At 54.0% G+C, this 26,729-nt stretch overlaps 6 protein-coding genes across 6 annotated transcripts; 3 read left to right on the top strand and 3 right to left on the bottom strand.

Annotated features, from left to right (window-relative positions):
• Positions 1–1,623: 1,623 nt before the first annotated feature.
• On the bottom strand, positions 1,624–3,290 carry M406DRAFT_284346 (uncharacterized protein; the record flags this gene model as incomplete). Its single annotated transcript, XM_040918557.1, has 2 exons — positions 2,591–3,290; positions 1,624–2,471 (listed from the first exon to the last, which is right to left on the bottom strand). Exons 1-2 carry the CDS (start codon positions 3,054–3,056, stop codon positions 1,624–1,626), a joined length of 1,314 nt encoding a protein of 437 aa, XP_040780833.1. The 5' UTR covers positions 3,057–3,290.
• A 1,276-nt stretch (positions 3,291–4,566) lies between these two features.
• Positions 4,567–5,529, top strand: M406DRAFT_220945 (uncharacterized protein; the record flags this gene model as incomplete). Its single annotated transcript, XM_040915579.1, has 1 exon — positions 4,567–5,529. A coding segment is annotated over one exon (963 nt), but the record flags the coding sequence as incomplete, so codon positions are not given.
• A 762-nt stretch (positions 5,530–6,291) lies between these two features.
• Positions 6,292–7,854, bottom strand: M406DRAFT_66331 (uncharacterized protein; the record flags this gene model as incomplete). The annotated part of the gene is made up of 3 exons (XM_040924992.1): positions 6,292–6,509; positions 6,640–7,713; positions 7,755–7,854. The coding sequence occupies 3 exons, from the start codon at positions 7,852–7,854 to the stop codon at positions 6,292–6,294; spliced, it is 1,392 nt and encodes a 463-aa protein (XP_040780831.1).
• Positions 7,855–14,845: 6,991 nt separating this feature from the next.
• Positions 14,846–16,317, top strand: M406DRAFT_284343 (PGAM-domain-containing protein). The gene is made up of 3 exons (XM_040918556.1): positions 14,846–15,089; positions 15,271–16,028; positions 16,093–16,317. Exons 1-3 carry the CDS (start codon positions 15,054–15,056, stop codon positions 16,205–16,207), a joined length of 909 nt encoding a protein of 302 aa, XP_040780830.1. The 5' UTR covers positions 14,846–15,053; the 3' UTR covers positions 16,208–16,317.
• Positions 16,318–19,160: 2,843 nt separating this feature from the next.
• M406DRAFT_66328 (uncharacterized protein) lies at positions 19,161–20,798 on the top strand (the record flags this gene model as incomplete). Its single annotated transcript, XM_040924991.1, has 3 exons — positions 19,161–19,365; positions 19,528–20,496; positions 20,638–20,798. 3 exons carry the CDS (start codon positions 19,161–19,163, stop codon positions 20,796–20,798), a joined length of 1,335 nt encoding a protein of 444 aa, XP_040780829.1.
• Positions 20,799–21,785: 987 nt separating this feature from the next.
• Positions 21,786–24,150, bottom strand: M406DRAFT_248876 (uncharacterized protein; the record flags this gene model as incomplete). Its single annotated transcript, XM_040916568.1, has 8 exons — positions 21,786–22,044; positions 22,205–22,398; positions 22,489–22,605; positions 22,726–23,259; positions 23,305–23,458; positions 23,593–23,654; positions 23,771–23,842; positions 24,064–24,150. 8 exons carry the CDS (start codon positions 24,148–24,150, stop codon positions 21,786–21,788), a joined length of 1,479 nt encoding a protein of 492 aa, XP_040780828.1.
• Between the last annotated feature and the right edge of the window lie 2,579 nt (positions 24,151–26,729).

The raw sequence follows: 26,729 nt of genomic DNA, 5'->3' as shown, positions 1-26,729 counted from the left end.
CATGAGCTGCTCGCTTTTACAGAGCGGCTTCAGCTCGCCCCCTTCCCACTACCTGCCTGTTTCCCGATAGCACGACGCCTCGCCTCACTAATAGTACAGACGTGGCAAGAAAAGAAAAAGAAAAGAAGAAGAGAAAGAGAAAAAAAACCAAAACCAACTAAGGCCGGAGCGCATGGCGTTAGACCGGATCGTATGAAGGATGACATGGAGGGGTAAGCCACCCGATCTCGCCAGTGTATCAGATATTGATAGTCCAGCCTGCAAGACAGACAACACCAGTATTATTATTGGCTTAAAAGGTTTTTTCTTCTTTTCTTTTTCTTTCCCCGGTGTTGGGGAGAGTCCCGTGCTTTGGTTCCCGCTGGTGCGTTGCTTTTGATTTGCGTGATGGGGATTTGCAGAACAGCTTTTACCACGTAAGCCAGCCACGGCCTTATATGAGAGGTTGGGGGAGGGGGGAGGGCTACCGGCGGTGGCGGGACCCGTCCTGATCGATTGTCGTGTGGAGGAAGTAGTAATGAAATGATGAGACAATGATGGCAGGCGTGTGGTGAGGAGGGTGACGAATCATTTGAGATGCCTGCCACTTTTCGATACAAACACTCTTTGGGGGGACGCGCGTGTCACCCGGGGATCCGATGCGCAGACCATTTTGCTTGCAGCTTTTGGTTTGGCTGCCAATCTGCGTGTGTTGACGACCAAAAATCCCCTAGCAGCGCAGACAACCTCGTAATAGCGGATCCAAGCCAGGCTCGAAGGCGACCGGTGTGTGTGCGTGCCATGCATGAGGGGAAGAAGAAAGAAAATCAAATAGAGCGGCAGGACTTTAGAATGTTGCCCCCCCCTCCAGTCCAGATCGCAAGCGCGTGTAACCCAAAGTTTTCCGGGTCTATAGACTGGAAAAGGCTTGGTAACCGGGTTTCTTTGTTTCTTTTTTTCTTGTTTTTTATTTTTTTTATTTCTTTCTTTTTCTTTCCGGTCTGAAACCTTGATCTGCAGCCTCGGACGTATTGCCTCCATCAGGTAGCCTCTTCATTTCTCTCTCTCTCTCTCTCTCTCTCTCCCCGGCCGTATCAAGGTGCATGCCTATGATTCGCGATAATTGCTGGTGTGTGCGGCGCGGTGGTGGCGTTTTGCGGTGTGGTTGTCGTCTGAACATTTCTCTAGCTTTTTATTTGTGAATTGATTGATTGCACCCAGAGGGGGTAGGTGCCTAGAGATTCTTGTATTGTCTTTTTTTTTTTTTTTTTTTTTTTTTTTTTCAGTTGTTCATCTTCCAGGCTGAAGAGAGAGAAGAAGCCGATGAAGAAGCCGCAGCCATGACCAATTCAAGGGCCGTTCTGTCCTGCAGGTCAACCACCAAAGGCCAGCGATCCCTGGGGAACTACTTAGCAATGTATGTAGTTTTATATAGCGCACTCAAGAGCTTAAGAAATCTGGTTCCCTTCAAGTTCCTCTAGGCCCTTGCGATGGGTTTCACCTTGTGACGGGGGCGGCCCATTCAAGGACAAAGATGAAGCCATCGAGAACCGTGCGTAAAGAAGATCTTGGGACTGCCAAAGGCTGTGTTCTTCCTACCACGTAATGTTGATTCTCTGCCTCATCACACACCCACTAGTCAACTCATGCTTCACCAGCGCCGGCGAGATCCTCTGCCTTGACAGCCGCCAAGTAGTCTCCCTCGCCAAGACGAAACCACTCCTTGCTCATCAGCACATGGTCGGCCCTCTCCCTCTCGGGCAGAGCCTTGTCCTCGGCGGCCAGCCTCTCCAGCTTGCCCATCTCCCGGCATGCCTCTACCTCCCCGGAGATGGCTGCCTTGAGCAGGTATGCCCGCCGCTCGGGGCTGTCGCGGGGACCACTCATCAGGCGCGCGAGCTCGAGGAACGCGCGGGGGTTGTCGAGCTCCAGGGCGGCCACCCTGTACAGCTCCTCGGCGGCGCGCTTCTCGCCCTGGCGGCGCAGGATGTCGGCCTGGCCCAGCACACAGCTGACCTCCCATTCCCACAGGGGCTCACGCGGGGCTGGGAGGGTAAACTGCTTGACAAGGCCTTTGGAGGAATCGTGCGGTGGTGGTGGTGAGGGGGTTGCTGGTGGTCGTGACGGTGGGTGTGCCTTCCAGTATGCCTCGGTAGCGCGTCTGAACATGGCGAGGGCCCTCTTGAGGTCGTCGCCGTGGCTGGCTTCGATGATGCCCTGCAGGGTGAGCGCATCCGGATCGGTGCCCTGCCGGAGCAGCTCCCTGAAGCGGGCGTCTGCGGACTGGAAGAGCCTCGTGCCGGCGGCTCTCTCCTGGAAAATCCTGTCCGGCATGCTCCTGAAGGTGCGGACGAGGGTCAGGGTCGAGGGGCTGTAGCCTTGCTCGGAGGCTGAACGGAGCATGTGCGTGCCTAGGCGCCAGCGCGTGGCTGTGTTGGCGGTGAGGAGGAGGATGCCGATCCAGTGCAGCATGTATGGGGAGAGGTTGTAGTCTTGAGAGAAGAGGGCATTGTTAGCCTGGGACTTATATATATATATATATATATGTACACACACGCACACAAAAAGCTTGCCAGCCATCGACTCAAGGATTCTCATCAGCCTGACATACCTCTTTCGAGCCTGCCCCGCCAGGCACTCTCATGCTGCGTGGCAATAGATACGTAACGCAGTGCGCCCTCCATACATTGTATGGGTGTGAGGTCGCCGTTCCCGAGACCCTCGAGGCTGGTCGTCCATTCCGGCAGGGTGGGCACGTCTCGGGCCGAGAAGATGAGCCTCTCTGGGTCTCTCGTCGTTGGTGCGGCTGGTGGGCCCCCTCTAGCAGAGAGCCTTGGTCCTGGAGATGAGGATGAGGGTATTGGTATGGATGGTGATGACGACGATGATGCAGTTGGTGAGTGCCTTGCGGGCCGTGGAGATTTCGGTCTGATGGCCTTGCTTGCATAGTGCCGCCTCCACTGCAGGTTGCTGTCTGGGGGTTGGCCATGCGAAAATGACGCCGTTTGCCATTGTGCTCTGCGACAGGTGCGACACAACAGCCTTGTGGCCGGGCCATTCTTGAGAAATGTGCTCATGAGTTGGAGCGAGGTGTGAGAGCAAACTCAAGTTTGAAGAAGTGTCGATAGGAATTTTCTTCTTCGTCCTCACTTTTCCCTTCACATAATGTGCTTTGGGTTTCGTTGCCTTGTGATTCTGAACACGGGCGTCGGAACTCAATGACAAAACGGATTCGGATTATGAGTGAGAGGGTGAAGAATAAACTTTGAAAGTTCTGTAGGTTCAAATCAGAATGTGGTGACCACTTCAGACTGACGACGAGGTTGGACCAAGAAGAATGTGGACCCGTGAACCCTTTCGCAGTACTACTGTACCATACACAGTATTGGTGCAGGTATCAGACCTGTAGGATCCCCCCTGGCATTTGACCCTGTCCCGGCCTGAGGAGCTTACCGGCCTCAACCCCCCACCCCCCTGCTTTCCAGGGACTCGGAGCTGCCTTCAGGGCCAGTGGCAGCAAGTAAATACAGTACGTGCTGAAAGTAAATAGCAACTGCCGGAGACACAACCCTGACAGAATCTAGTAACGCAGCAGCGCGTCTGGCGTAGAGTGGAATGCTGCATGTCAACGCCAACCAGCAGAAAAAAGGAACAGACACGCCAGAGGCTGAGACAAGGCCAGCATTTAAACTCCACGCCATGTCATCTTCCACCTCGTCAACAACAGCCACTGGAGTGAACCGATCGCGCTCCCTGCGACAACCCACTGCAGGCCTCGCCAGAATACAAAGGAGCAATGAAGCGAAGAAGGGCGGCGAGGTAGGCAGAGCCATCCAGCCTGGACAGAAGAGACCTTCTCCTCCAGTCGTTACTGCTTCAACCTCTACTACCGCGGCCCCAACATCGTCTGATGAGCCACGAAACATGTCACCAAGCAGACTGCCCAAGCCTGGCGCCTCCTCGATCCCGGCGAGGACTCGCTCTGTGACGACTGCGACAGGAGCCAGCACCACCACCACCACCACAAACATTCGCTCCACTAGGGTCGCTGCCAGCACGAGAAGCAGACCGACGTCGGGAATCTTCAGCCTCGACCGCATGAGCAACAGCCTCGCAGCAGCGCGCAAGCCTCCGACCAGAAGCCACGCAAGCGAGGCACCAGAACCTCTATCGAGAACCGCCCGGCCAACGACCAACACTACCAGGACAGCGAGGCCGAAGTCGATAGCCTCCCTGTCACAGCTCTCGTCGACGGCCTCAGCCCTACCGCCTCCTTCTCCCTCTACTACGACGACGACGACCTTCAAGTCATCCGCTACCTCAACAGCCAAGCCACAGTCATCACGAGCCACTGCACATGCCCGAGCAAGATCAACCGCAACAGCGCTCAACTCCACCACCACCCTCCGCCCGCCACGACCGCCCTCAGCAGGATCCATAGCCTCGACATCCACAGCCGATACCTCAGCAGCGGCGGCGACGACGACGACGACGACGACGACGACAGCTAGCAAGCGGCCCCTCGGTCGTGCGAACACAGTAGCCGCACGAGCGTCCCAACAACGCCAGACAGCACCGCCGACAGGTCCTTCCTCCACGACGCCAGCAACAACAGCAGCAGCAGCAGCAGCAGCAGCAACAGAAGCCGTCCCTCGTCTCCGACCCGCCTTCAACACGCTCCAGCAGCACTACTCTCCCGCGCGCAACCTCGCCCCGAAACCCCTCACGTCAACGTACCTCGCCCCGCCCACGCCCTCCAAGCTGCCCGCCAACATCGCCCTCTCCTCCGAGACCGCCAAGGTGCAGGCCGAGCTGCTGCAGCTGCACCTGCTCCACCGCGATGCCGACGTCGTCGCCGCCTCGTGGCATGCCAGCGCTAGGGAGAGGCTGGGGCGGAGGTTTGCCGAGCTGGCTGAGGCCGATGCCAAGGTCGCCGCCGAGGAGGCTGCTGTGCAACAAGCGCGGGACCTCGCTGCCCTGCGGTCGTGGGGAGGAGCTGCTGCTGCTGCTGCTGCTGGCGGCCGAGGGAAGGGCCTGGAAGACAGGATCCAAGTTTTGGACGGAGTGCTGTCAGGTCTCTGGTCCGTCGGCGGACCGGGCGGGCGGCATGCGCGCGCGGTCAGGAGGTTCGAGAAATGGTTTGACCACTTGACGGCCGCCATGGAGGCCCGATGTCAGGCTGGGGGGCTTGGTGCGCTGATGGCGTCTGGGGAGGTCGCGTTTATAGGCGAGCTGGACCCGGCCTGGCGGGACGAGGTATCGTCGCTCTCCAGGAAGCTGGACAGCTGGCGGACGCAGCTGAGCCAGCTGGAGGACGGTATACCTGATGACGGCGAGGGCAAGGGCGAGGGCGATGATCAGCCGCAGTCCAGTCTGGCGAGAATCCTGGCTGGATGCCGCGGCATGGTGTGCGGGATGCTGGCCGAGCTGAACGTCATGGAACATATCGAGCGCGAGGCCATCGCTGAGGAGGCGGCCTGGGTGAGGAGGATGAACCGGGACGAGGATGGGCTGGATGAGAATAGTACTCCGAGGGCTGGTGCTATCTGGCGGGCCTTTTGAAAAGGGTTGATCCTGTTCGAAGAGGATGAGGAGTGGAAAAGACATTTGCCTTGTAAGAGTAGCAATTGTAGCTGCAGTAGCTGCAGCAGGGGCGTCAACTTGGAATTGGGGGGGGGGGGGCTGGTGTATATTCATCTATTGGGGCTGAGCTTGATTTTACCGTGGCAAATGATATCCTCGAGGCGTATTGCAAAGCGTCTAAACACTTGGCTGTAACCTTCATCTGCTGGTTTTTGGCAGGATTGCATGCTCTTCTTTCTTCTTCTCTTCCCCCCCCCCCCCCAACCCAACTCCCTCCTTCTCCAGCGTTACAATATTTCAATTGCTAGTTGCAGTTATTATTCTTTGCCATGTGGACTTATTTCGTAGCCGCCTCTCCCTCCCACTCTGTATAGAAGGCTCAGCCTCAGCTCAGCCGTCAAAGATGGTTGACAGACTATGCTGTCGCCTGGTGTACACGCGCAAGCTTGCCTGAACCAGAGAACTGATTTGTTTCCAACGTCAGACAGATGCAGCGTAGGTACTCTTTTGGCATCATCAACAACACGGACACTTGGTATCTATTCTTGGTCTCTCGAGGATCCCTTGCGGTCATGATCACTCTGGGCTGCAGCGTATAGTATAAACATACCATAACAACCTTTGCTGGACATTTTCCGAGGCGTCGAGCATCTGCAGTACCAGTATCTCTCCCATCTTGAAAGAAATAGACAAGACCCGCTTGGAATGGTCTATCATGATTGATCATATTCACCGAAACGCTGATGGTGGCATAGCACCTAAACGAGCCGAAAAGGAGGGCGCACTGCCATCATTTTCATCGTGATCCACGGCCCAATCGTCATCTCGCTCATCAAACTCCTCCAGGTCGGACGCGTTGCCCGTGCGGTACTGATAGGCACCTCGATTGTACTCATCATCCGAGTCGACCTCGTCATCTGGGTAATCGGCGGTGTAGTAGTTTTCCGCTGGAGACAATATTAGACTTGTGCGCCAAGAAAGAAGGGGGTATTTGATTTGTGCCAGTGGTGAAGGGAAAAGAAAGAAGAAGAAAAAGGGGGAGAAAAGAAAAGAAGAAGAAAAAAAAGGAAAACCTACCGTTCTCATCTTCGTCGCCCTCGGGCCACTCATCATCACTGTCTCCCTCTTCGCCGTAGAAGATATCTGCATCAGGCTCGTTGTCAAAGACGAGCAGGCCGACCTTCTCGGGGGCTATATCTTTGCCGAGTGCAGACGCTGGGACTCGTACGTAGGTCTCGACAACGTATTCGTCCTCACTGGCCGGCTCAAGGTCATCCCGCTCAACAGAGCTCAGTGTCTCCTGCTGAGCCGCCGCGGCGATCTCCGGGTGGCGTTCTGCGAATCTCTTTGCAGGCGGCTTTGGCTTGAATTTCTGCGGCGTCGAGGCAGTAGAGGACGCCTCCTTCCTCGCTGCCGCCGCCGCCAACTCTTTCTTGTCACGTTCCTCCGTCTCAGCCAGGTTGGCCCCGATGAGCTGCAGCGCGAAGCTGTTCATGTTCCGTGTGATCTCGTCCATGTCATCGCCCGCCCAGTGCTGTTTCATCGACGCGGGGAGCTCCCTCTTCAGCGGCTCAGCGGACTTCTGTGCCCGCGGGCCCTTGCGGTCGGAGCCCGGCAGCTTAAGCTTCCTCGGCGGCTCGTCCGCACCCGCCATTTCTGGTGTATCATCTGCGTCCCTCATCTGTACATCCTCCGTCCTCGTCCTCTTGTGACCGCGCTCGACGAAGACAGTCGTCGGGGTATTCAGCCGTGACCGCTTGCCCGTCTTCAGGCCCGTGGTCAAAAGGGATGAAGGCTTAATGATAGGTCTGGAGAAGTGGAAGCGCCGCGGCTCAGGGGCTGAGGAAGATGGAGTCGTGGTTGGTGTCTCAACTCGCGAGGCTGGTCCATTCTGGGTGTTCTCCTGTGGCTTCGTGACTGACTCGAGTGTCTTTGTGCTGGCTGTTTCCTCAAGTGAAACATTCCCATTGCCTGCGAGTTTCGAGGAATGAATGATGGGGATGACATCCCGTGAAGGTCTGGGTGGGGCCCTCTTCTCAGCCTCAAGGGCTTCTTGCGTAGTTCGCTGGTAGACATAGGCATCACTGCGGTATCGTTTTCGGTCCTTATCGTCAATACCTTTTGTGAGTGACGCAGTCAGTAAGATGCAAGCTAGTGGTATAGTAGAGTGGGAGGATTGAGAGTTCACGAACGAAGGTAGTTCACCACGCCTTGTCCATCATCATCATCGTCATCATCATGGGCCTTGCGCTTTAGGCGCTTGACTTGGATAATTTCTGGTGGCATAGACATCTTGCACGATAGGCTCCAGGGACGACAGCTCTGGCAAGTGTTCGAATCTGAAGGGTATTAAGTGTGAAATTGATTGAGAGATTTGCAGTGCTTCAATTGTCATTATGGAGCTTTTTGTCAAGTGATTTTCAGCTGCTGGGACTGTTTATTGTTTCAAGAGGAACAAAAGGCCAGGAACCTGTGGTGATAAGAGATTCTTATCGATACCGCCTGGCAGAATCCTAGTGGTGACGTAACTAACAGCTTGTTTAGCTTAGGAATTGGGGAGGGTTTCATTGTTGGTAGTAAGAGAAGAGAAAAGAGAAGAAGAAAGGGAGAATCTATCTTGAGGTATCATGGTGTCTTCCACCATGTGCCTAAGTGATCACCATCTGGCTGAAGATGTGCAATGGATTGATGAGAAAATGTAAGGGCAGCATATCTCTCTTTCTCACATATACTCTGTCTGGGGGTCCCTGACTAGAGGCTGACATGTGATAGTCACTGCTACTCAATACTCCACTCATACGAAATATGTATCATCTGACAACATGCCTATATAATTACAGATCAGGCTGCGAATATATGGACCTTGCCATTGGTTTTTGATTGCCAGAACAACAGACAGGCTCTGCAATATGGCAGACCCCCGCCAGGTGAGGAGGGTGGGAGAACAAACGGTGAACAGATAAGAAGAGACCCCAATGTGGATAAGAGCACCCCTGTCTGCAGGACAAATCATCCCACATGACGCCAGCAGCTCTTGCAGCCCAAGTGGAAATTCTGGCACCAAAGTTTCATGTTTTTCTCTAGGAGTTCTTGGTCTGGTTGATTTGTTTGGTTTTTCTGATGATATCGGAAATCAGGGTAGAAAGAGAGATACAGAGATTTTGTAAGGAACCGATGCAGTAGATTGAAATGGCTGGCTGTCCTACATAGATCTTGGGCTGGTCAGCAGGCCTTGCAGGGCAGTAACTACAGCCGGCGTAGTACAGGCTAGGCCTTGGGACTTTCCTGCAGCAGGTCACTGCAGTCAATTCAAATGAGAGAGAGCCCGGAAGGCGCGGCATAGGTTTCTATCCATGGCCCTGATTGCCGCTGGAGGTCTCACCCTCCCCCACCGGAAATGGAGAACATTCTATAGGTTTCTCTCAATTTACTCTGTACTTCCAATATAAACTCTCTGGATACAGACCGACATTGGGAAATTCTGCTGTGCAGATCCCTCCCTTGACTTTGCTGTCTAGTAATGTTGGGGTAGGAAACCTGGTTGTTCTCGTTTGTGAAATACGACAGTACTATGCATTATGTATGTGCATCCAAAATACGGTTGGCTGTACACCACCCTTTCCTGCAGCTGCCCCGCATATTGGCGCCCAGGGCAACAAGACGAGCTCCATCCCAGAGCTGCACCTGCAGCTTCCCAACCTCCCCCAGCACCATCATCGGACCACCCTGCTTTCCCCATCTTCTCTCCTCTTGACCCTCAACTTGGACGTGTTTGACGTGTTCAATCTGCCAGGATCCACTCGGTCTCAAATTTTCTTTTCCTTTTGTGACTCCCTCTGTGTCAACAAAGTCTCTGCCATCTCATCTTTATCAATCCGAACACCCTCAGAGTTGCAGGCCTAATCTGACCACACGAGGAGCTGCTCGTTGTTGTTGGGTCAACAAAACACCCAGGCCCTATCTCATCATACCACTGCACTGCACAGAAACCACAGCACTAGTTGCTCTGTCTGTTGGGGCGTCTATTCACCCTCCTCGTGTCTTCCACCAGAGCACAACCAGCTATTTTCTCAACCTTGTTTCTTCCCCAGCCAAAGTGACACCATGGGAGATTCCAAAGTCGAAGTCACCATTCGACACAGGGCTGTAGGCATCCAGCCACCCCTCTATGTGGCCGGCAGCTTTTCCAACCCAGAATGGGTTCCTCTGCCCATGGAATATACTTCTGGTGATGATGGAGTATATACCTTTACCAAGACATTCCAGGTAGAGCCACTGGCCAAACACCAATACAAGTTCCGAGTCGGTGAGGGTGACTGGTGGATCCTGGATGAGGAGGCCCCAACTGGTAGGCACACCATCATTGACTACCACTTCTCTAGCTATGAGAGATAGCATGCTGATGAGTTATCAGTGACGGACGAATCAGGAAATAGGAACAATGTCCTCGAGGCACCAGAGGTCATTGACAGTCCAGAGGCCCCCACAGAAACAACCCAGGCTCCAGATGCCCTGCCTTCAGACGAGTATGTAATGTCCTGTGTCACTAGTCTTTCCCTCTTGCTAACACCGTACAGAGTCAACGTCTCAGAGAGCTCCATCCCCGAACCTAACGAGTCCAGTACTGAAGAACAGGCCGAGCCCACCTCCGAGAGCATCCACGAGAACGCCGATGCCGGGTTCGAACAACTTCAGTCTGAGACAGAGAACAAAGCTCTGCCCGTCCATGCCGACATCGAGCGAGAGAGGGCGGATACCCCAGACTTTGTGAAAACATCTATCGAGGTTGCCGACTCCGCTGCCATACTTGATCGCCCAACTCCTGAGCCAGATCATCCCAGTGAGGCTGTCGGCGAAGGTGAGGGCGAGCCACCACATCCATCGGGTGCTAGTACTGCAGAGACCGCTGCTGAAGTTGCGGATACTGCGGCAATGCTGGATGAGAATGAGGTATGTCTTGTCTCTTGTCAGGAGAGGGGGCTGTAGAGTTGACGAAAAGTCTCAGCAGGATGCCCAGCCCGAGGCTGAACCCTTATCTGTCGAGCACGAGCAGGATGTTTCGATCACAGCCGCAGAGGTCGCCGATACTGCACAGGCTTTGGATCGCGCAGAGGTGAGCTGGAAAAAAAAGTTGCGTCTTAAAGAGGATAGGAAATTGACACTGCGTGCAGTCTGCATCAGACCCTGAGGCAGAGAGCGCTTCCACAGCACCGACTGAGGACACAGCAGACGTGGCGGCTGAAGTCGCTGATACCGCTGCTTTATTGGATGCAAATGAGGTGAGTTCTTGAGGCTTATACTTGCGATGGCCATGCGCGCTGATATATTTATTAAGCCTGCGGAGCACATTGAGGAAGTTCCTCTTGCCAGTGGGAGCCTGGCAGGTGTCAAGTTCGACATGAAGGATGATGGTCTCGATATTGCCGGCCACACCGAAGGTCCAGACCCGGTGCCTCTGTTTGCACACGAGTGTGCTGGTCTCTATGAGGACGACGAGGTGCCTGCTGTGAGCCATGTTGAGGCCGACATCCAAGCGAACGACTTTGCCCCGGAACACGACAGCCAGCAGGACTTCAACGACCCCACTCTTGAGCAATTTCCCTCGACAAAGGACGAGATCATCTCAACCGTCAGAAGAGTCTCGACCAGTCTCAATGCTGACCAGACATCTGTCGAGGGTATATCTCCTTCACCAGTGGTCGAGGCTCAGAGTGAGGCTGCTGGCGATGCTGTCAGTGACTTGGACGAGCAGGGTGTCGGCTTAGCTTCCGATCGCGGACAGGATGACAGTATCCCCTTGGCCCGGTCGCATTCTCAGAAGTCTCTGAGTGAGCACCCGCTTTCCCTGCACTCCATAGCCGAAGGTGCTGAAGAGGAAGAGGCCGAAAGGCCTGCAGACGAGGGCGTTTCCTCGGCGTTGGAGTCAGATGAAACAAATCATGTTGCTGCTGCGGGTACAACGGAGCCTAGCACCGAGGTTCTTGAGGAGTCAGCAGCAAGCCAGGTAGCCCCGGTGGCTGAACAGGCACAGACTGCAGACGAGGTAATCGAGGCTGCGCAGGAAGCTGAGGGGGAACAAGCAGCAGACGTCAGTCTCGTGGACGACGAGTCTCCTGCGGTTGTCCAGGAGGATGGCCCGATCGTTGAAGATGCTACTCCCGAAACAGACGAAAATCCTCCTGCTTCCGAACCAGTCACAGCTACTACAGAGGAGGCCTCCGTGGCCGAAGAAGGTCCCGCTTCTAACGAGGACGTCGTCAAAGAGGCCCCTGTTACCAGTGGGGACGTTGCTCCTGTCGAGGGCAGTTCTACTATCGGAGAAGCTCCATTATCCATCGAGGATGTCGTCGAAAGGGATACTGCCGTTGACAAGGCTCTGCCTGACGAGGAGGTTCCTGCTACTCAAGAGCCTTCTGCTGAGGCCGAGGCTTCCTCTAGCATTGAAGAGGCGGCGCCAGTCCCTGAAGCGGAACCTTTTGCTGCTACGGAGACTGCTGCTGTCACCGAGGAGACTCCTGCCACCAGAGAAGTCTCCACCGCTGTGGAAGAGGCTCCAGCTCCCTCTGTACAAGAAGATTCTATTGTTGAAGAAGAAGCTCCTGCTGTCAAAGAATCCCCTGATGTTGAAGACGCTCCGGTCCTTGAGGAAGCTGCTCCTATCGAAGAGGTCACAGCTGGCAAAGAGGAGGCTCTGGTAGTCGAAGACGCACCAGATGTTGACGAGGCTGTACCTATCGAGGAGGCACGGGCTGTCGAAGACTCCCCTACTCTTGAAGACGAAGAGGCTCCAGTTGCCGAGGAGGCACCGGTTTCCGAAGAGGCTGCTCCTATCGAAGAAATTTCGGTTGTCGAGCAAGTTGCCCAGACCAAGGACGATGCCCCTGCCGCGGAGGCTGCTAGTGTAGGATCGGCTCCTGAAGATGTCCAAGATGGTTCAATTACCGAAGCCGCACCCACTGTCCAAAGCACTGGCCCCTCGAACGAGGAGATACTTCCTGCTACAGAGGAGTCTTTAAGTGCTGAGGAAACGTCGCCCGCAATAGACGAGCTTTCTCGAGCACCTCAAGAGGCGTCAAGCATCGGCGAGGAGGCTTCTCCCCCGGAAGAAGCCTCCGCTCTCTCTACGGTTGAAGATTTCTCTGTTGTGGTCGATGAGGCGCCATTGGCGACTGAGGAGACTACCCCCGCTGCTGAACATGCAGACAGCACTGACAACCCCGCCGACTCCTTGAGAGAAGCAGACAGCGAGGGTCTGCAGGAAGCTGAAGCTGACCAAATCACTCCAGCAGCTGAGGCAGCCGAGACGGCTGGTGAGGCTGCTCCACTCGCAGAAGAGGGCGAAGACGCTCTGATTCCTCCCAAACCTCATCTACAGTCACTAGTCACAGTCCCAAGTCCGTCGGTCAAACCAAGTAATGGCCACTTGTCCCCAGTTAGTGATGAGGACGAGGCTGTTGTTCTGAAGTCCAGCAAGGGCGAGGACAAGAGCACCGAGTCAACACAGCCGGAATATTTAGCGCCGGAGCCAGTCAAGACTCCGGGACATGAAGAGCCTGGTAGCCCGATGGAGCCTCCGCCAAATGACGCCGATCCGGTTGCCGACTTTGCTCTTGAGGATGAAGTATCGAAGGCAGACCTGGAGCCAACCCTTGCGGCATCACGAAGCCCTCAGATTGTCGTGTCCAATGCCGAGGTGACGGAGCACGAAGAGCTCGTGCCGGCTTTGTCGTTGGGTGAGAGCGCCTCCAAGGAGATCAAGGGCCCGGAAGACGTCGAGCCCGCCAAAGATATCGACGCTCCACAAGGCGTTGGTGAGGCTTCTGAGACCATCGAGTCTTCGAAGAATGCCGCGTCCCCTGAGGCATCTCCGGATCAACAGACCTCTGACGCTGCTGCTGAAGCCTCCAGTCCTGAGGAGGTTGTCAAGTCCAGAGAGATCCAGGAGGGCCCTCGCGTCGAGGCCGTTGCTGAATCCTCCGGGGCAGAACCGAGCCAGTCCGGCTCTTTGACGAAGCGGACGGTGGCACGACCCAGCTCGGCAGACCGCGCAGGTACTCCTAACCCAATTACCGACTCCCACAGGGAGGCAGCCAAGGGTGGCAACTGGTTCTCGGCCTTTTTCAGGCTGATCTTCATCGATCTGTTTGGTGGCCTCATGTCAAGGCTGTGCGGTGGCAAGCGTAAGACGTAAGGAGCAAGAAACCAAACCCCTTTTATACGGCACGGCACACTCTCTGACGACGGTGCTTGTTAGAATCGTCACGACTGTGGTCGCCCTGACTGCCGTGGGGCTGGTCTTTTATCAGAAATCTAAGGATCCGGGGACTGAAGTGGACTGAGGTTTAGGTCTGGAGAGACGGTGATCGGCATTTCCTTTGACAGCTCTGATGGTTCCTCTATTCTTCAGTCTGTGATGCGATATGTGTGTTTCCAGGTCGAGAGAGAGAGAATAATATGGAGGAGCGTGATGAAGACAGGTGCGCAGAAGAAGTATGGTTCAGCACTGCGCATTGCTTGTATGGATCAATTCTGCATGTACGATCACATTGGTGGACGCACACGTCTCATAAGCAGCGAAAAGGTTTGTTTATTTATTTCAAGTAGCTATCACCATAATTATGTCGTTACTGTAGGTGCTTCTTTGGCAGCATTTGTGGCAGTGGTCCTGCCATCTCGTAGAGTTGGTTCTTTACAGTATGAGCTTACACCCACTAAATGGGGCTCGACCTGAGAACCAGATCGGAGCAGTACATTCAGAGGTACATGCATATAGCATGAGCTTCTTCAGCTGTCGGACGACTAGTCCAGCGCTACACGGGGCGTCCAGGCAAGTTCTATCGATGCTATAAGGCGCGCCGTCGTTTACTGCTCGTGCGGCTATCTTCTGAAAACAGCTTTTTGCCAAAGTGGTGTTCTTTTGAAAAAGATGAAGGAAACAGAAGAAGAAAAAAAGGAAGAAAAAAAAGAGGAGTTTCAAATCCTTCCATCTGCAGCGTTCTTCAGGAACGAAGTGATGGATCACTTATCATACTAGTACTGAACCATACTCGTGCTGCTCGTGCGAGAGTGGCTATCTCCAGGAATTACTTGTAGCTTTGCTTAGTCACCATGGTCGATATTCTGAGGGGAGGTGCGATCGCTGCTTGCGTCTCGCTCCGGTCGTCGCTGTAAATAGCACACAGTACCTCGGCTTAAGCCTTTCCCCTTCAAGCTCTCCTCAGACCTCAGACTTGACCTGGAGCATCCCTCCGCTGCCAAACCGTGGAACTTTTGCTGGTTGCACGACATGTGAAAGTTTTGATTTTCGTCTACTTCTGCATTTCAGTGGTCGAGAACCTTTGATCAACCCAGGAAGGGAGCCAGTCCTTTCAATCATTCCGGGCCCTTTTCCCTTCCTCTTTTTTTTTTCTTTTTTTTTTCTTTTCCCACGTTAAGCGCCCTCTCACGAATGCGAAGGCGGAAAGAAGAAAAGAAAGAAGAAGGAAAAAAAGATGTCACTCGAGGTGATATACGTGACGCGGCATGGCGTAAGTAGCTTCTTTGCTGCACTTTCTCGGACGTGGCTACCAGCCTTCTTTTATTTTAGAAGCTTCGCCGCCGTTGCCAGACTGACACACACTGTCGTTGTTGTCACAGCAAGCCTTCAACAGTAGACGGACGCAGGCTGACAACACACACACGCACGCACCCCACCTCCCAACTATTTAGTTCCGTTCCAATTGGGTTGTCGATCCCACCAGTGGAGAGTATGGCAGCCACCTGAGATCACCAACGGGCATAGCCGCCGACCCAGCGCTGACGGCCCACGGTGTCGACCAGGCAAAGGAGCTGGCAGGTCACCTGGTGAGGCTGGACCCTCCAGTTGAGCGCATCTACTCCAGCCCCTACTACCGCTGCCTCCAGACGGTCCAGCCTTTTGTGGAGCGTCTTGAGGGTACCAAACGCGCTGTGCTGGGAGAGACTGGGCTGTCAGAATGGTATGGCTCTGCCCCGTTTGAGCATCCCACCTCGGCACCGCCAACACAGCTCAAGGACCTGTTCCCGGCCTACGATACGAGCTACGTGCCCAATGTGGTACCCTCCAGGACGGGCGAGAGCATAGCCCAGCTCCATGAGCGGGTCGCCCTGACGCTGGATGCCATCATCAGGCGCTGTGACGAGTCAGGGGTGCGCGCTGTGCTGCTCTGCTCGCATGCCGCCACTATCATTGCCATAGGCAGGGTCCTGACCGGCTGTATGCCGGAGCATGTTGAGACGGAGGACTTTCGTGTCTTCACCTGCGGTCTGAGTACGTTCAGGAGGAGGAAGACGCGATCCGGCCAGGACGGCCCAAGTTCCCCGGCCGTTGACACCACTGGATCAGAGACGACTCTAGACTGGGAAGGTGGGAAGGGTGTTGGTGGCGGATGGACATGCGAGATCAACAGCGACTGCAGCTTTCTCTCTGGAGGCGAGGAAAGAGGATGGTAAGTGGAGTCAAATTGTTTTATGTCTTTTCTCCCGCAGGTCTCAGCTACTGACACAAGCTAGGCGTTTTTCTGGGGACGAAGCATTTGCCGGCGTCCAGCAGGATTCGTCCCAGAGGGACGCTGGGGTGGAGTTGGGAGTCATCGTTGAAGGGAAAAGGAAGCCTCCGAGACTATAGCGGTTAGCCTGTTTGAGACGAACCCGCTGAGAAAATGGGGGTGTTGAAACCCTTTTTCCATTCTTTCATTGTTCAGGAACACACAAGAAGTAATCAAACACTAATCTTGTATGTGTGGGGTGAGAGAAAAGAGAGAGAAAGTGAGTGAGTGAGTGAGAAAGTGAGACAGAGAGCGCGAGGGGAGCAGACGGCGGGTGGTCCAGCCTGCCAAGTCATCCCGCACAGAAGCGAGGTGGTCTCATGAGAAAATCTCGATACGATGTTTGTTTCTGCACGAAGAGGGATCGACTATGCAGGTCCGGCTCGTAAGTTGGCTACTTCTGCGCACTCATCCAAAAGAAAAAGCTCGCCGAACAGACAGGATTGAACGCCGAGGTGCATCCCGAACCGCCATGAGGCTCTCTGATGACGCCGTGGTGTTACATCCACCAGAGAAGAAAACGGGCGCGTCGAGACCCCAGCGAGCGATCAGACAAACCGTTCCATCTGGGCCAGAGAAGGAGGAAAGAGGGGGGGGGGGGTGAAATGGTGTGTCCACATACTGCAACGGTGGCTAATCTAGTCGACGCAGGCCGTATTTTCCCCCCGCAGTCACCGGTACTTTGTATAGAAATGTGGCGTCCTCCAACGACTCAAGGGCAATATCGATACCACCCGGGTGATCTGCCGCGCCCAATGGGTGGATCCAAGTGGGAGATCTAGGAGCCAAGGCAGATTGGCGCTGTCATCCCTTGCGTACTTGGATTTGCTGCTAATGAGCCGTGCGACAAAGTGACATGGAGGGGAGCGAACTGCGGGCGAGTCGTATCAACCCCCCCCCCTCCCCACCCACACCGGTCACCCAAGAAGAAGAAAAAGAAAGGCAAGGAAAAAAAAACAGCACAGTCCTTACTGCTTGCATGAACAGAGTTTGTTAGACTGGTGGATGTGGGCAGGGGTTCGAAAGAAGTAAGTATGCAGAAGCGATTATGGAAAAGGAAAGGGGAAGGGAAAAAGTTCACCAGTCATATTCCCTGGGCTACATGGGACAGAAAAGCTCCTCTTCGGGTGACACAACGATAGGATCCCACATGAGGTACAAAGTTTCGAAGTACAGAAGTCCCGAACATTCGGAAGCATCCGAGGAAGCACACTACACAAAATGTGTCGTATCGAGAGAGGGGGAGCGAAAGAAAGAAGAAAAAAAGAGGGGAGAACTGGTTGAGCGTATGCATGGCAGGGCGATCGAGAAAATGCAGGGAAAACTGCCACTTGTGCTCTACGGGTCGCCGAGAATCACTGTCCAGTATCTTGACGACAGAAGAAGAAAAGAGAGGAAGGAGAGGAAAAAACATGATATCGAACCACCTTGGCCTGATACCATGCGCAAGACATGGCCAACGAACCCCACAGTTCCTGGTCTTGGACCAAGGCAAGGGGCTAGCCAATTTTATCCAAGCTGGCGGCTGTCAAAAGGTTGCCATGGCTTCTGGCAGGGCCGGCCTGTGGCCCTAGCACTGCAAAAGGCAAGGAAGGCTTCTTTTTCCATCGCTTCTTTAGTCCACTTGACGAGACTACCAGCTAAGCTCGCCATGGCTCGCCTCACGAGACGAGCTAATTCTACCGGCCTTGTCCAAGTGTCTATAGATCACTAGGCAACAAAATGTGCCAAAGAGGCACTAAAAGTCCTTGAGTTGGCTGCAAGGGGGGGGGGTTGGTGGTGGGGGTCCTATGTACAAGCAAGCAAAGCAGTTTTGAGGAGGCACGAGGAGAAGGTCGACGACGGCACTCGAAGTTTCTGCCAAGCGCAGTAAAGGACCACCGGACGACCACTCGGCTTGTATCCTGGTCACAGTTGGTTATCAGAACAGGCCGCAGTCTGGGGTGGCGTCAGAGCTTGTGGACATGGTTGGGCATCAAGGCCAGCGTTCGAAGATGATTGTTTCGTTCATCCGGACGGCTCGTTGTCGATCCCTACCTTGGGTTTTCGAACAGACGCGGCCCATTTACGCCCACGGTAGGGTCCTGCTGGAGAGAGATGGCTACCGATGGCGTTCCCGCAGCAGAAAAGCCTCTCGAACCATCTCAAGAGAAGGAGGGAGGGGAGGGGAGGGGGGTTCCCAGTAGACCCCCATGCGTTAGTTTGGACTCGGTAATCTGTCATCGACCGTCGTCTACTTGGTCCCGCCACTTCCCCAATGAGGTATGCAGGTACCGCTTCACCTTCCTCCTCCTCCTCCTCCTCCTTCCACCCTCCTTGGCCGTGAACCTCCTTCAACTTGAGATCTTTTGCTCCTCCAGATAGAGAGATAGAGAGGGAATGAGAAAGGCACAGTGTTTAGAGTTTGGCTACTCAAGGACATCGTTCTTCCTTCTGTACAACAGCTTGGCAACACACAAAGTTTCCCAAGCCACGAGCCCATGACCAACCACTACACTGTTCAACCTTTTCGTTCGCGTATGTGTGTGTGTGTCTGTGTGTCTGTGTATGTGTGTATTTGTGTGGTGGAGTCCGTGGAGTATGTCTTGTAGTACTCTCAAGGCCCATGCCCACAAAGTACGCTTTAGCTCGACACGGCGGCCTCAACCCGTCATGTAAGGACGGGCTGTCTCTCTGCAAGATCCTACAAGGATGGTTTTGCTCGTTTGAGGACACTCCAAGCCACAGACGGCGATCATATCGGCTCGAGTGGGCCTTTCCAGATCTATCACAAGTGACACTGGTGGGCTAGAGATCAGCTCTGGACCCAAACTTGCACCTGCTCTGGTAGACCTGACGGAGCTCATACCTATATTAGGACCCTGGAGATCTCTCGCCTCCTCGCCTTTTATCCACCTGTTCCTGGTTTGTCGTTGCCTTCTTCTCCATCATTCTCTCTCGGACGAATTGCCTATTGCGTGAGCGTGTGTATTCCTCTGCCTTGTATTGTCCTTGCATCTCTTTTTGTCACTTTTTGTGTTGAATACGATTACCATGATTCTGCCACAGACTTATCTGAACGGTCGAAACGACTTTGGCAGGGCTCTTCCTCCCCCTAGGCTCAACACCAGACATGATATCCCAAGAAGGCCAGACGTTCATAATGAAAACCTAGAGGATCTCGCCGACATTGCAACAAGACAACTCAAGGCTGCCGTACCAAGGCTGTTACCGCTGCCATTCTCAAACTACACTCTGTGTACGTTGGACCTTTCTCGTACCTGACTTTTGTTCTTCTTCTTTTATTGTTTTTCATTGGCCATGTCGCTGACTTGGACCACAGCCGAGAAACCATTTGGCTACTATGAGGCTCAGCAGAATCGTCTTCCTTCTTTTCAGGATACATTCTCGAATGTAATAGCTACCGCAGACCGGTCTCCCAAGCATCAGGACGAGCAACATCAGAGATCCCACTCCAACTACGAGACAACACGAGCGAGTCCTGGCCTTGAATATCCATGGCGCAGGAGCATTAGCAGCAGCCTCCCGACCCTATCCCCTCTTTCCACAGCCCATAGCTCTCCAGTTATCACACCTGTCACACCACCAGCTCACTACAGCAACCAGAACAACAGTAGTAGCAACAGCAGCAGCAACAGCAACAACAACAACACCATCTACACTACCCAAGGCCCGGCTGAAGTTCCAATACCTCTGTCATCAGCATGGAACGATGACCAAGCACGCCAGAAACAGCACTTTGCCGCCCTTACCCGCTCACGACGACTGCAAACCCGGGCTGCACCATACAGCCTCGATCGCCCCCAGACCCGCAGGGCACCGCTGATCCAGCAGCTGATCCAAGACGGCGAGAGGAAGCGCCACTTCAACCAAAAGTACAAAAACCCAGACAAGCTCTTCATCCTGTACCACAAGGTCGACCTGAAGTGGGGCTGGCCTGCGATCCAGGCACGGCGGCTCCAGCTCCTGCCGGTCCTCCTGGGTAGCGACTACGACCGAGAGGTTGAGGAGGCCCGCCAGGTGGCCGGGCTGAACGGCATGTACTACCGGGAGAACGACCTCAACATGCCAGTGCTGACACCTGACGGGAGCGGCCTGGTCTTTGTCGAGCGGGACGGGCGGTGGTGGGAGCTCACACAGAGCCAAAAGTGCCGGAGCGGTGATAATAACAATAACAGCAACAACAACAACAACAACAACAACAACAACAACAACAAGATGGGAAGAAAGCCTGGCGCCGCCGAACAGAGACCCAGGGGCATGGTGGAGAGGTACCCTGAGGAGGTGCTGCTGTACTGGGATGACCACGTGCGGTACTTCATTCCTGAGGAGAGGAGATACGAGGTTTACTCCAAGGCGAGGAGATACTGTACGTGCATTTTGAAACAAAAAAAGAAAGATAAAACACCTTCTCCCTTTACCACATGAGCCAAAAACATCAGAATACCAAGAGAGAGAGGCAAACTAGGAAAGCTGACCAGTGTTTTTTTTTTTTTTTGTATTCATGTAGGTGAGATCCGGGCCGAGCAGAGGAGACAACATGACGTCCCACAGTGGGCTCTCGACAACAAGGAAGAACGGGTGCTCAACCCAAAGAGACCCAAAAAGACAGCAGACGAAAGCCAGTCCGCCTCAAGAGGCAGGATGACTAGAAGGACGAGGCGTGTGTGAAGAGAAAAAAGCACCGTCATTCTTTGCCTCTCCTTCTTTCCTTTCTTTTATCGTGCCTCCTCCTCCTCCTCCCTCTCTCCCTTATCTCTCTTCTTCCCGGCGCATCATCATCTCGTCGTTTTATCCGTCCGTCCGTCCTCCGCTCGTTTGAAAACCCTTGTTGTTGTTATCGTTGTTGGAGGGGAGGCATGGTTACAGCAGGGGGAGATTCTTTCCCTCTCCATTTGTCCCGACATACACATATTGTCGGCGCCAGCGACCCGTTTGTTTTGTCTTCTTTCTTCGGGTCGCTTAATACCTAAAAAGATAATGGTCGGTCGGCCGGCTTTGAGCTGCGCATGAGAGAGAAGGGAGGGGAAGGGTGAAGGAGGGGAGGAGATAGGCTACTGAAAATAGTGGGACAGACGAGATGTGGTGGTTGTACGTGTGAGTTGGGTTGAGGAGTTTGGTCTTTTCAAAGGAAAGGGGAAAGGGAAAGAAAAAAAGAAAGAAGAAAGCAAATGAGAAATCAAGACAGACAAGCAAGGAAGAAAGCGAACGAAAGAAGAGAAAGTCAAAGGAACAAATGCGGTGGTTGGCCTTGGTCAAAGGCCGAGTGTGCATATTGCTTATTCACTTTTTATCCTGCCCAAGACAATTATTGGTCCTGCTTGTACAATGAAAAACCTTGTACGATGCTTTGTCGTGGCATCGTCTATCTGTCAAAACAAATACAGTCCCACTTTGCTGTGTGAAGAATGCTGAAAACCACAGACGCTGTATATATGTGTGTATATGTATATGCTTGGTCGTGAACATCGTCAATCGTCAAATCCTTGCCTCGTGGTGCTACAGTTGTTGTTGTATGCCGCTCCTCTTCCCCCCCCCCCCCCCCCTCCACTCCCCTTTTTTTTGTGCATGCTTCTCTATACGCTCGCACCAACTGCCACAATATTAGCTATCCCCGATAACCTCTCCCCCGCGTCCTCCCTCTCATGTCTCATTTTCTCACTCGACCTTTTCCGGCGCATGTGTCCACGTGCGGACTTTATTCATGGTCCGCCGCCGCATGGTAGCCATGATCTTGCTCTCCATGCCGTCGATCTGGCTCTCGAGATCGACGTCCTCTTGTTTGTACCGTCTCTCGCGTGACCGGTCCCAGGCCCACCAGATTACGACGATGATGACGGTTACGGGGATGGTAATGACAAAGTAGATCCAGAAGGTGGAGTATACCTGGAACCTTCCATCTAGAATCCCCGTGATGCTATTAGCGATACATACCAAAGAAGGCTTTTGATGAAGAAGACAATGGGGAATGAGGTGTGGGAAAAAAAGGGGATGATGGGTAGAGTGGATTGGGTAGCTAGTGTGTGTGTGTGTGTATTCTTCCAATCTCGCTGTGCTGTCTTGCGCTGGAATGGGACTTACTGTCTCCAGTGTTGAAAAAGACCATGCTGAAGATGGAAGCGAGTAGTGTGGCAGGCAGGAAGATGGCGCCGAGGAGGGATATGGTCTTCATGGAGGTGCTGTCTCGCTTGCTCGCGTGGGCCAAGCGGCGCTGGTCGGCGGCCATCTGAAGATTGAGTTTCGACTCCTTCTGAGCGATGATGTTGTAGAGCTGTTGGGGAGGCAGGTCAGCAGGCCAGTTCGGTCAGGATAAGGGATGGATGCGTGCTGGTGATGATGGTGGTGATGTAGTAGAACTTACTGCGCTCCTCTGGATGGCCAGCCTCTCCAGCGTCGTGTGAGCATAGTTCTCGATGCCCACCAGCTTGTTCCGGAAGAACTCCAACCTGCTCAGCATGCTTTTGTGACACCTGTTGACCTCTCGGAACCCGTACTCGTCCCGCACGACGACCTTCCCGCCGCCACCGCCGCCCTTCTTCTTCTCCTCCTCTTCCTCCTCGCCCTCGCCCTCTCGCCCTCTCGCCCTGTCCCTCTTGACGCTCTTGGAGTTTCGGTACGCAGGCAGCTTCTCCATGAACCGCGCCATGCCCTTCTCCATCTCCCTGATGATCTCCTGGTAGGCCTGTGGCCGCTTCCACAGGACCTGGGAGTGGCACTCAACGAGGTCGCGGTTGATCTGGTCGAGATCCATGACAGCGTCGCTGCCGACATAACCCTCGTCCTCGACGATCTCGTTGCGCATGCTGACGGCGTGCTCGAGGCGGCGCAGCCAGTCGCGGGCGTCGCGCTGCTTCTGGTCCGTCTTGGGTGAGAGGTCGTGGCTGAGGATAATCATGGGCAGGAGGAAAGGATGGGCGGCCTGGCGGGCGCAAGCACGGAGGTGGGCGATGCTCTCGCTCATGTCGCTGCTGTCGGTGCCCTTGACGTAGCCCGAGGTGAGGCCGGTGGCGAGGTCGTGGGAGAGCATGAGCTCCCAGCCGCGGGTCTTGCCCTTCTTGCGCACGTCGCTCTTGCGCATGATGATCTGCAAGTGACCTGGTTTGGAGCTCTCGCTATCGTCGTCATCTTCGTCCTCCTTCTCTTCGGTCACATTATCGTAACCGTCGCCGTCAGGGACGTGGGCACACCAGAAGAAGGGCCCCACGACGGAAGTGCCCTCGATGGCGCGGTAGGGCAGATGTAGGGCACGGACCATGGACTCGTACTCAGCAGCCGTGAAGGAGATGTAGTTGGAGGTGAAGGTTTCAGGATGTTTAGCCTTGAGCTGGAGCCTGAGTTTAGGTGAGTGAATGTGTGTGGATCAAAGGAGTCTTCATATATATATATATATATATATATATATGAGAGAGGGAGAGTGTGTTCCCATTCTCAGGGCCATGATGTGATGGTGACGGCCAGGACTTACACTATCCGACAGCCGTTAAGGAGCTTCACGCCTGAAGGTAATTTTGGCGCCACGAACGCGCCCTACGTCGTTGAGGACCCAGATTAGCCAAAATGCAATGAGATGTATCTGTCTCTCCTCCCGGCACGGCTTGATGAAAGTTGTGTGTGAGAGAGAGAGAGAGAGAGAGGAGACATACCCTCTGGTGCAGAAAGTTTTCAAACTCGTCCATGGTCAAGGGATGCTCCTCAACAGAGTTGTAGGCCGGGTCCTGGATTCTCCAGATTAGCCACTGGTATCTTTCAAGAGACCCTCATTATGCCCATGCAACATCAAAACTACACTCTTCTCCCTTCCCCTCCCCAACTTCCACCCAACTTGGGGGAGGCAGGGGAGAAGGCGACAAGCAAAGCGAAGAAAGAACGATAAAAAAAATCAAAAAAATCCATGGCGCTCTCGAGGCAGATTTATTGGATGGGGGAGGGGGCACACCGAGTAGTTGAAGATCTCGAGGTAGCTCGTGGCCTCGATGACATTCCTGCAGGAGCGGACATGGTCCTGGAAGAAGTAGTCGTCCATGCCGAGAGGGGGCCCGGTGGCGGCGGCATGGTCGTCGGTGTCGCCCGTGTCGGTGGTAGCCGTGTCGCTGTATTTGGCGAGGGCTTCCTTTCGATCGGCCCAGTCTGTCCAGGATGGTCGGATACTCATCTGGGGCGGCTGGCAAGGAAAAGAGCCGGGGTGGTCGGCGTACAAGGGAGGGGGGTGTGTGTATGTGAGGTCAAGGTGAAGGAGGATAGTTAGTATAAGAGGAAGGAAGACTAGGGATGAAGAAGAGACGCAGTCAAGATCAAGTGTCAAATATCTTTTTGTGGAGACGGTGAGGTTCCGTGGGGCCTGTCATGAGTTGTTGACAAGGAATGCAAGAAGCAAAAGGCAAGAAGCAAAAGGCAAGAAGCAAAAGGCAGGAAGAAAAAGTGCGATAATCCAAAAAATGGTGGTCGAGATTCCTCCAAGATGATGTTGCAAAAATGTCGGTCAAGAGATAGCTCAGGCGGCGGCGGCAACGACCCCAGACTCGGCCACAATGAGGCGAGAGGGAGAGTTGAATAAGCCCTTGTTTGCTTTCATATGTGTGCGTGTGGATGCACTGCATGTATGTGTGTCTAGTAATGCTGTGGATGGACTGGACGAAAGGTATGGTACGTATTGAATTGATGCACGTTGGCAGGCTGTCGTCCACATTCTTCTTCGGCTGTCCTTCTTCCTCGCTTGTGTTTTTTTTCCCTTCTTGTTCCTCTGTTTCCCCCCTCCTCGGCCATAAACGAAGGAAAAACGCTTGGCTTGGCTTGGCCCGCAGATAGATTATTAAGAGATAAAAGGCCCCGTAGATAATCGCGGGGCATTGGACGATCTGCCCGCCGCCACCAAAGCATGCAGCATGTACTGTGGCGGTAGCAGCATGCAGCAGGAAGGAAGGGGGCGAGCCGCAAGCTACTGTAGTTGGATGGGCAAGGTCGTCCGTCCCTCAGTCAGGTCAGTCAGCCATCAGAGCAAGGGGGAAGGAGACAGGGTCTAGAACCCAGCCATCAAGAATATTATATGTGGTTCCTTCCCACTCTTCATGGTCAGGTAGGGCAAGAAAGAGAAGGAAAGCAGAGAAGTAACAACCAAAAAGAAGAAAAAAGATATATTCACCTGCCTACCTGATCGGCCAGAGATCCTAGAGAGAGCATTCACATGTTGAATTCAATTGAAATCGAATCCACCTTGATCTGGCTGTTCTGGGCCATACTGTATGTACGGCATAGTTAGTAGTACATACACACGGTACTTCTTCCATTGTCGGTGGCCGGTAGCGAGTATTAGTGCGGCGGGGATTGAGGAAGGACCTACTCTTACCATTTCCCTTTTGTTCCCATGTACTTGTAGGGTTGAAAACAAAAAAGATGGCCACTGCTTGCCACGGCGATCTGCTGACGGGTCGAACACCAAATATGCAGTAGTTTCTAACTTGGCCCCCCCGAAAGGCCGCAGCACAAGCTTCTACCATAGTATAGCAATCCGGTCACTCAATCACCCCCCTGGCCAAGGGATCGATCTTCCTGGAAGGTTAACTGGTTCGATCCGACATAAGTCGGTGAAGAGGGACGACGAACGAGGCATGTATGCATGCAATGCCCATGCAATCAGATGCCGACTACGAAAGAAACGTATGCCCTTCTTCCCCAGTGCCGACTTCACATAAATCTCAAAACGGCTGGCCCATACGGCTTGTCCCGCCCCCCGTTTACCGTACGCTGTCAAGACTTGGAACCAACGGACGCACTTTTTCGGGGGGGGGGGGGCAGGTAAGCGTCTAGTAAAAGAAGGGCCCAATTTTGAAGGAGAAGGAGAGAGAGAGAAATGGGAAGAGTAAAACGCACCCAAGCCCAGCCCGCACTGCTCTTTCCCTCCCTTACCGAGCGGCAGCGCCTTCTCCCCACCCACCACTACCACTGCCCCCAGCAGAGCTAGCATGGCACTGAATGCGGGGTGATCCTTGCGGCTCAACCTCTCTCCACTACTTGGGGAGATCGCATAGTAGCTTGTGGTCACGTAGAATACACAAGTACGTACAGTACTCAAGTGATGCGCAGATAGGTAGTACTATGTTAGATGTGTGGGCCTGCATGGTCATAGCGCAATCTCCTTCCTTTTTTTCTTGTCTCTCTCTCACAATTTTTTTGGGGGGGGGGGTGGGAAGAAGGGGGGGGGGGGTTCGAGAGGGGCAGGATGAATTCGCAGCCTTATGTCAACTCCGCTCCTTCTGTCGATTACAAGAAATACCTCTCGTCTACCCTCCGAGATCTGTTGCCCTCGACCCGAGCACAAACAACCCAAGCAGGACGAGCCTCCCTCCTGCTCCTCCTCAACGGTGAGCAGTGATCCGCCGGGGATGCAGGCGGATTAATAAACTCAGGACGGCATCTCCGAGACATCCCTCTTTTCCCCTGTCCTTCCCCCGTTACCTGTCTCTACCATAGTAGCGAATGAAGATGGTACAGGCAGATGGAGTGGGTGGTACAGGTGTCCAAAAAGTCTTTGAATTTAATAAGCTGCTGCTCCTCATCATGAGGCTGGCTTTCTTGTTTTGCCCTTCCCATTTCCGCCTGTGTATG

This window comes from Cryphonectria parasitica, assembly GCF_011745365.1.
Source record: "Cryphonectria parasitica EP155 unplaced genomic scaffold M406scaffold_1, whole genome shotgun sequence".
Classification (NCBI taxonomy): domain Eukaryota; kingdom Fungi; phylum Ascomycota; class Sordariomycetes; order Diaporthales; family Cryphonectriaceae; genus Cryphonectria; species Cryphonectria parasitica.
This window is presented reverse-complemented; position numbering and strand designations above follow the sequence as displayed.

Coding starts and splice junctions, on each gene's coding strand:
- M406DRAFT_284343 (XM_040918556.1), top strand. CDS start 15,054: ATGTCACTCGAGGTGATATACGTGACGCGGCATGGC. Junction 15,090..15,270: donor TATACGTGACGCGGCATGGC/GTAAGTAGCTTC, acceptor CCAACTATTTAG/TTCCGTTCCAATTGGGTTGT. Junction 16,029..16,092: donor GGAGGCGAGGAAAGAGGATG/GTAAGTGGAGTC, acceptor GACACAAGCTAG/GCGTTTTTCTGGGGACGAAG.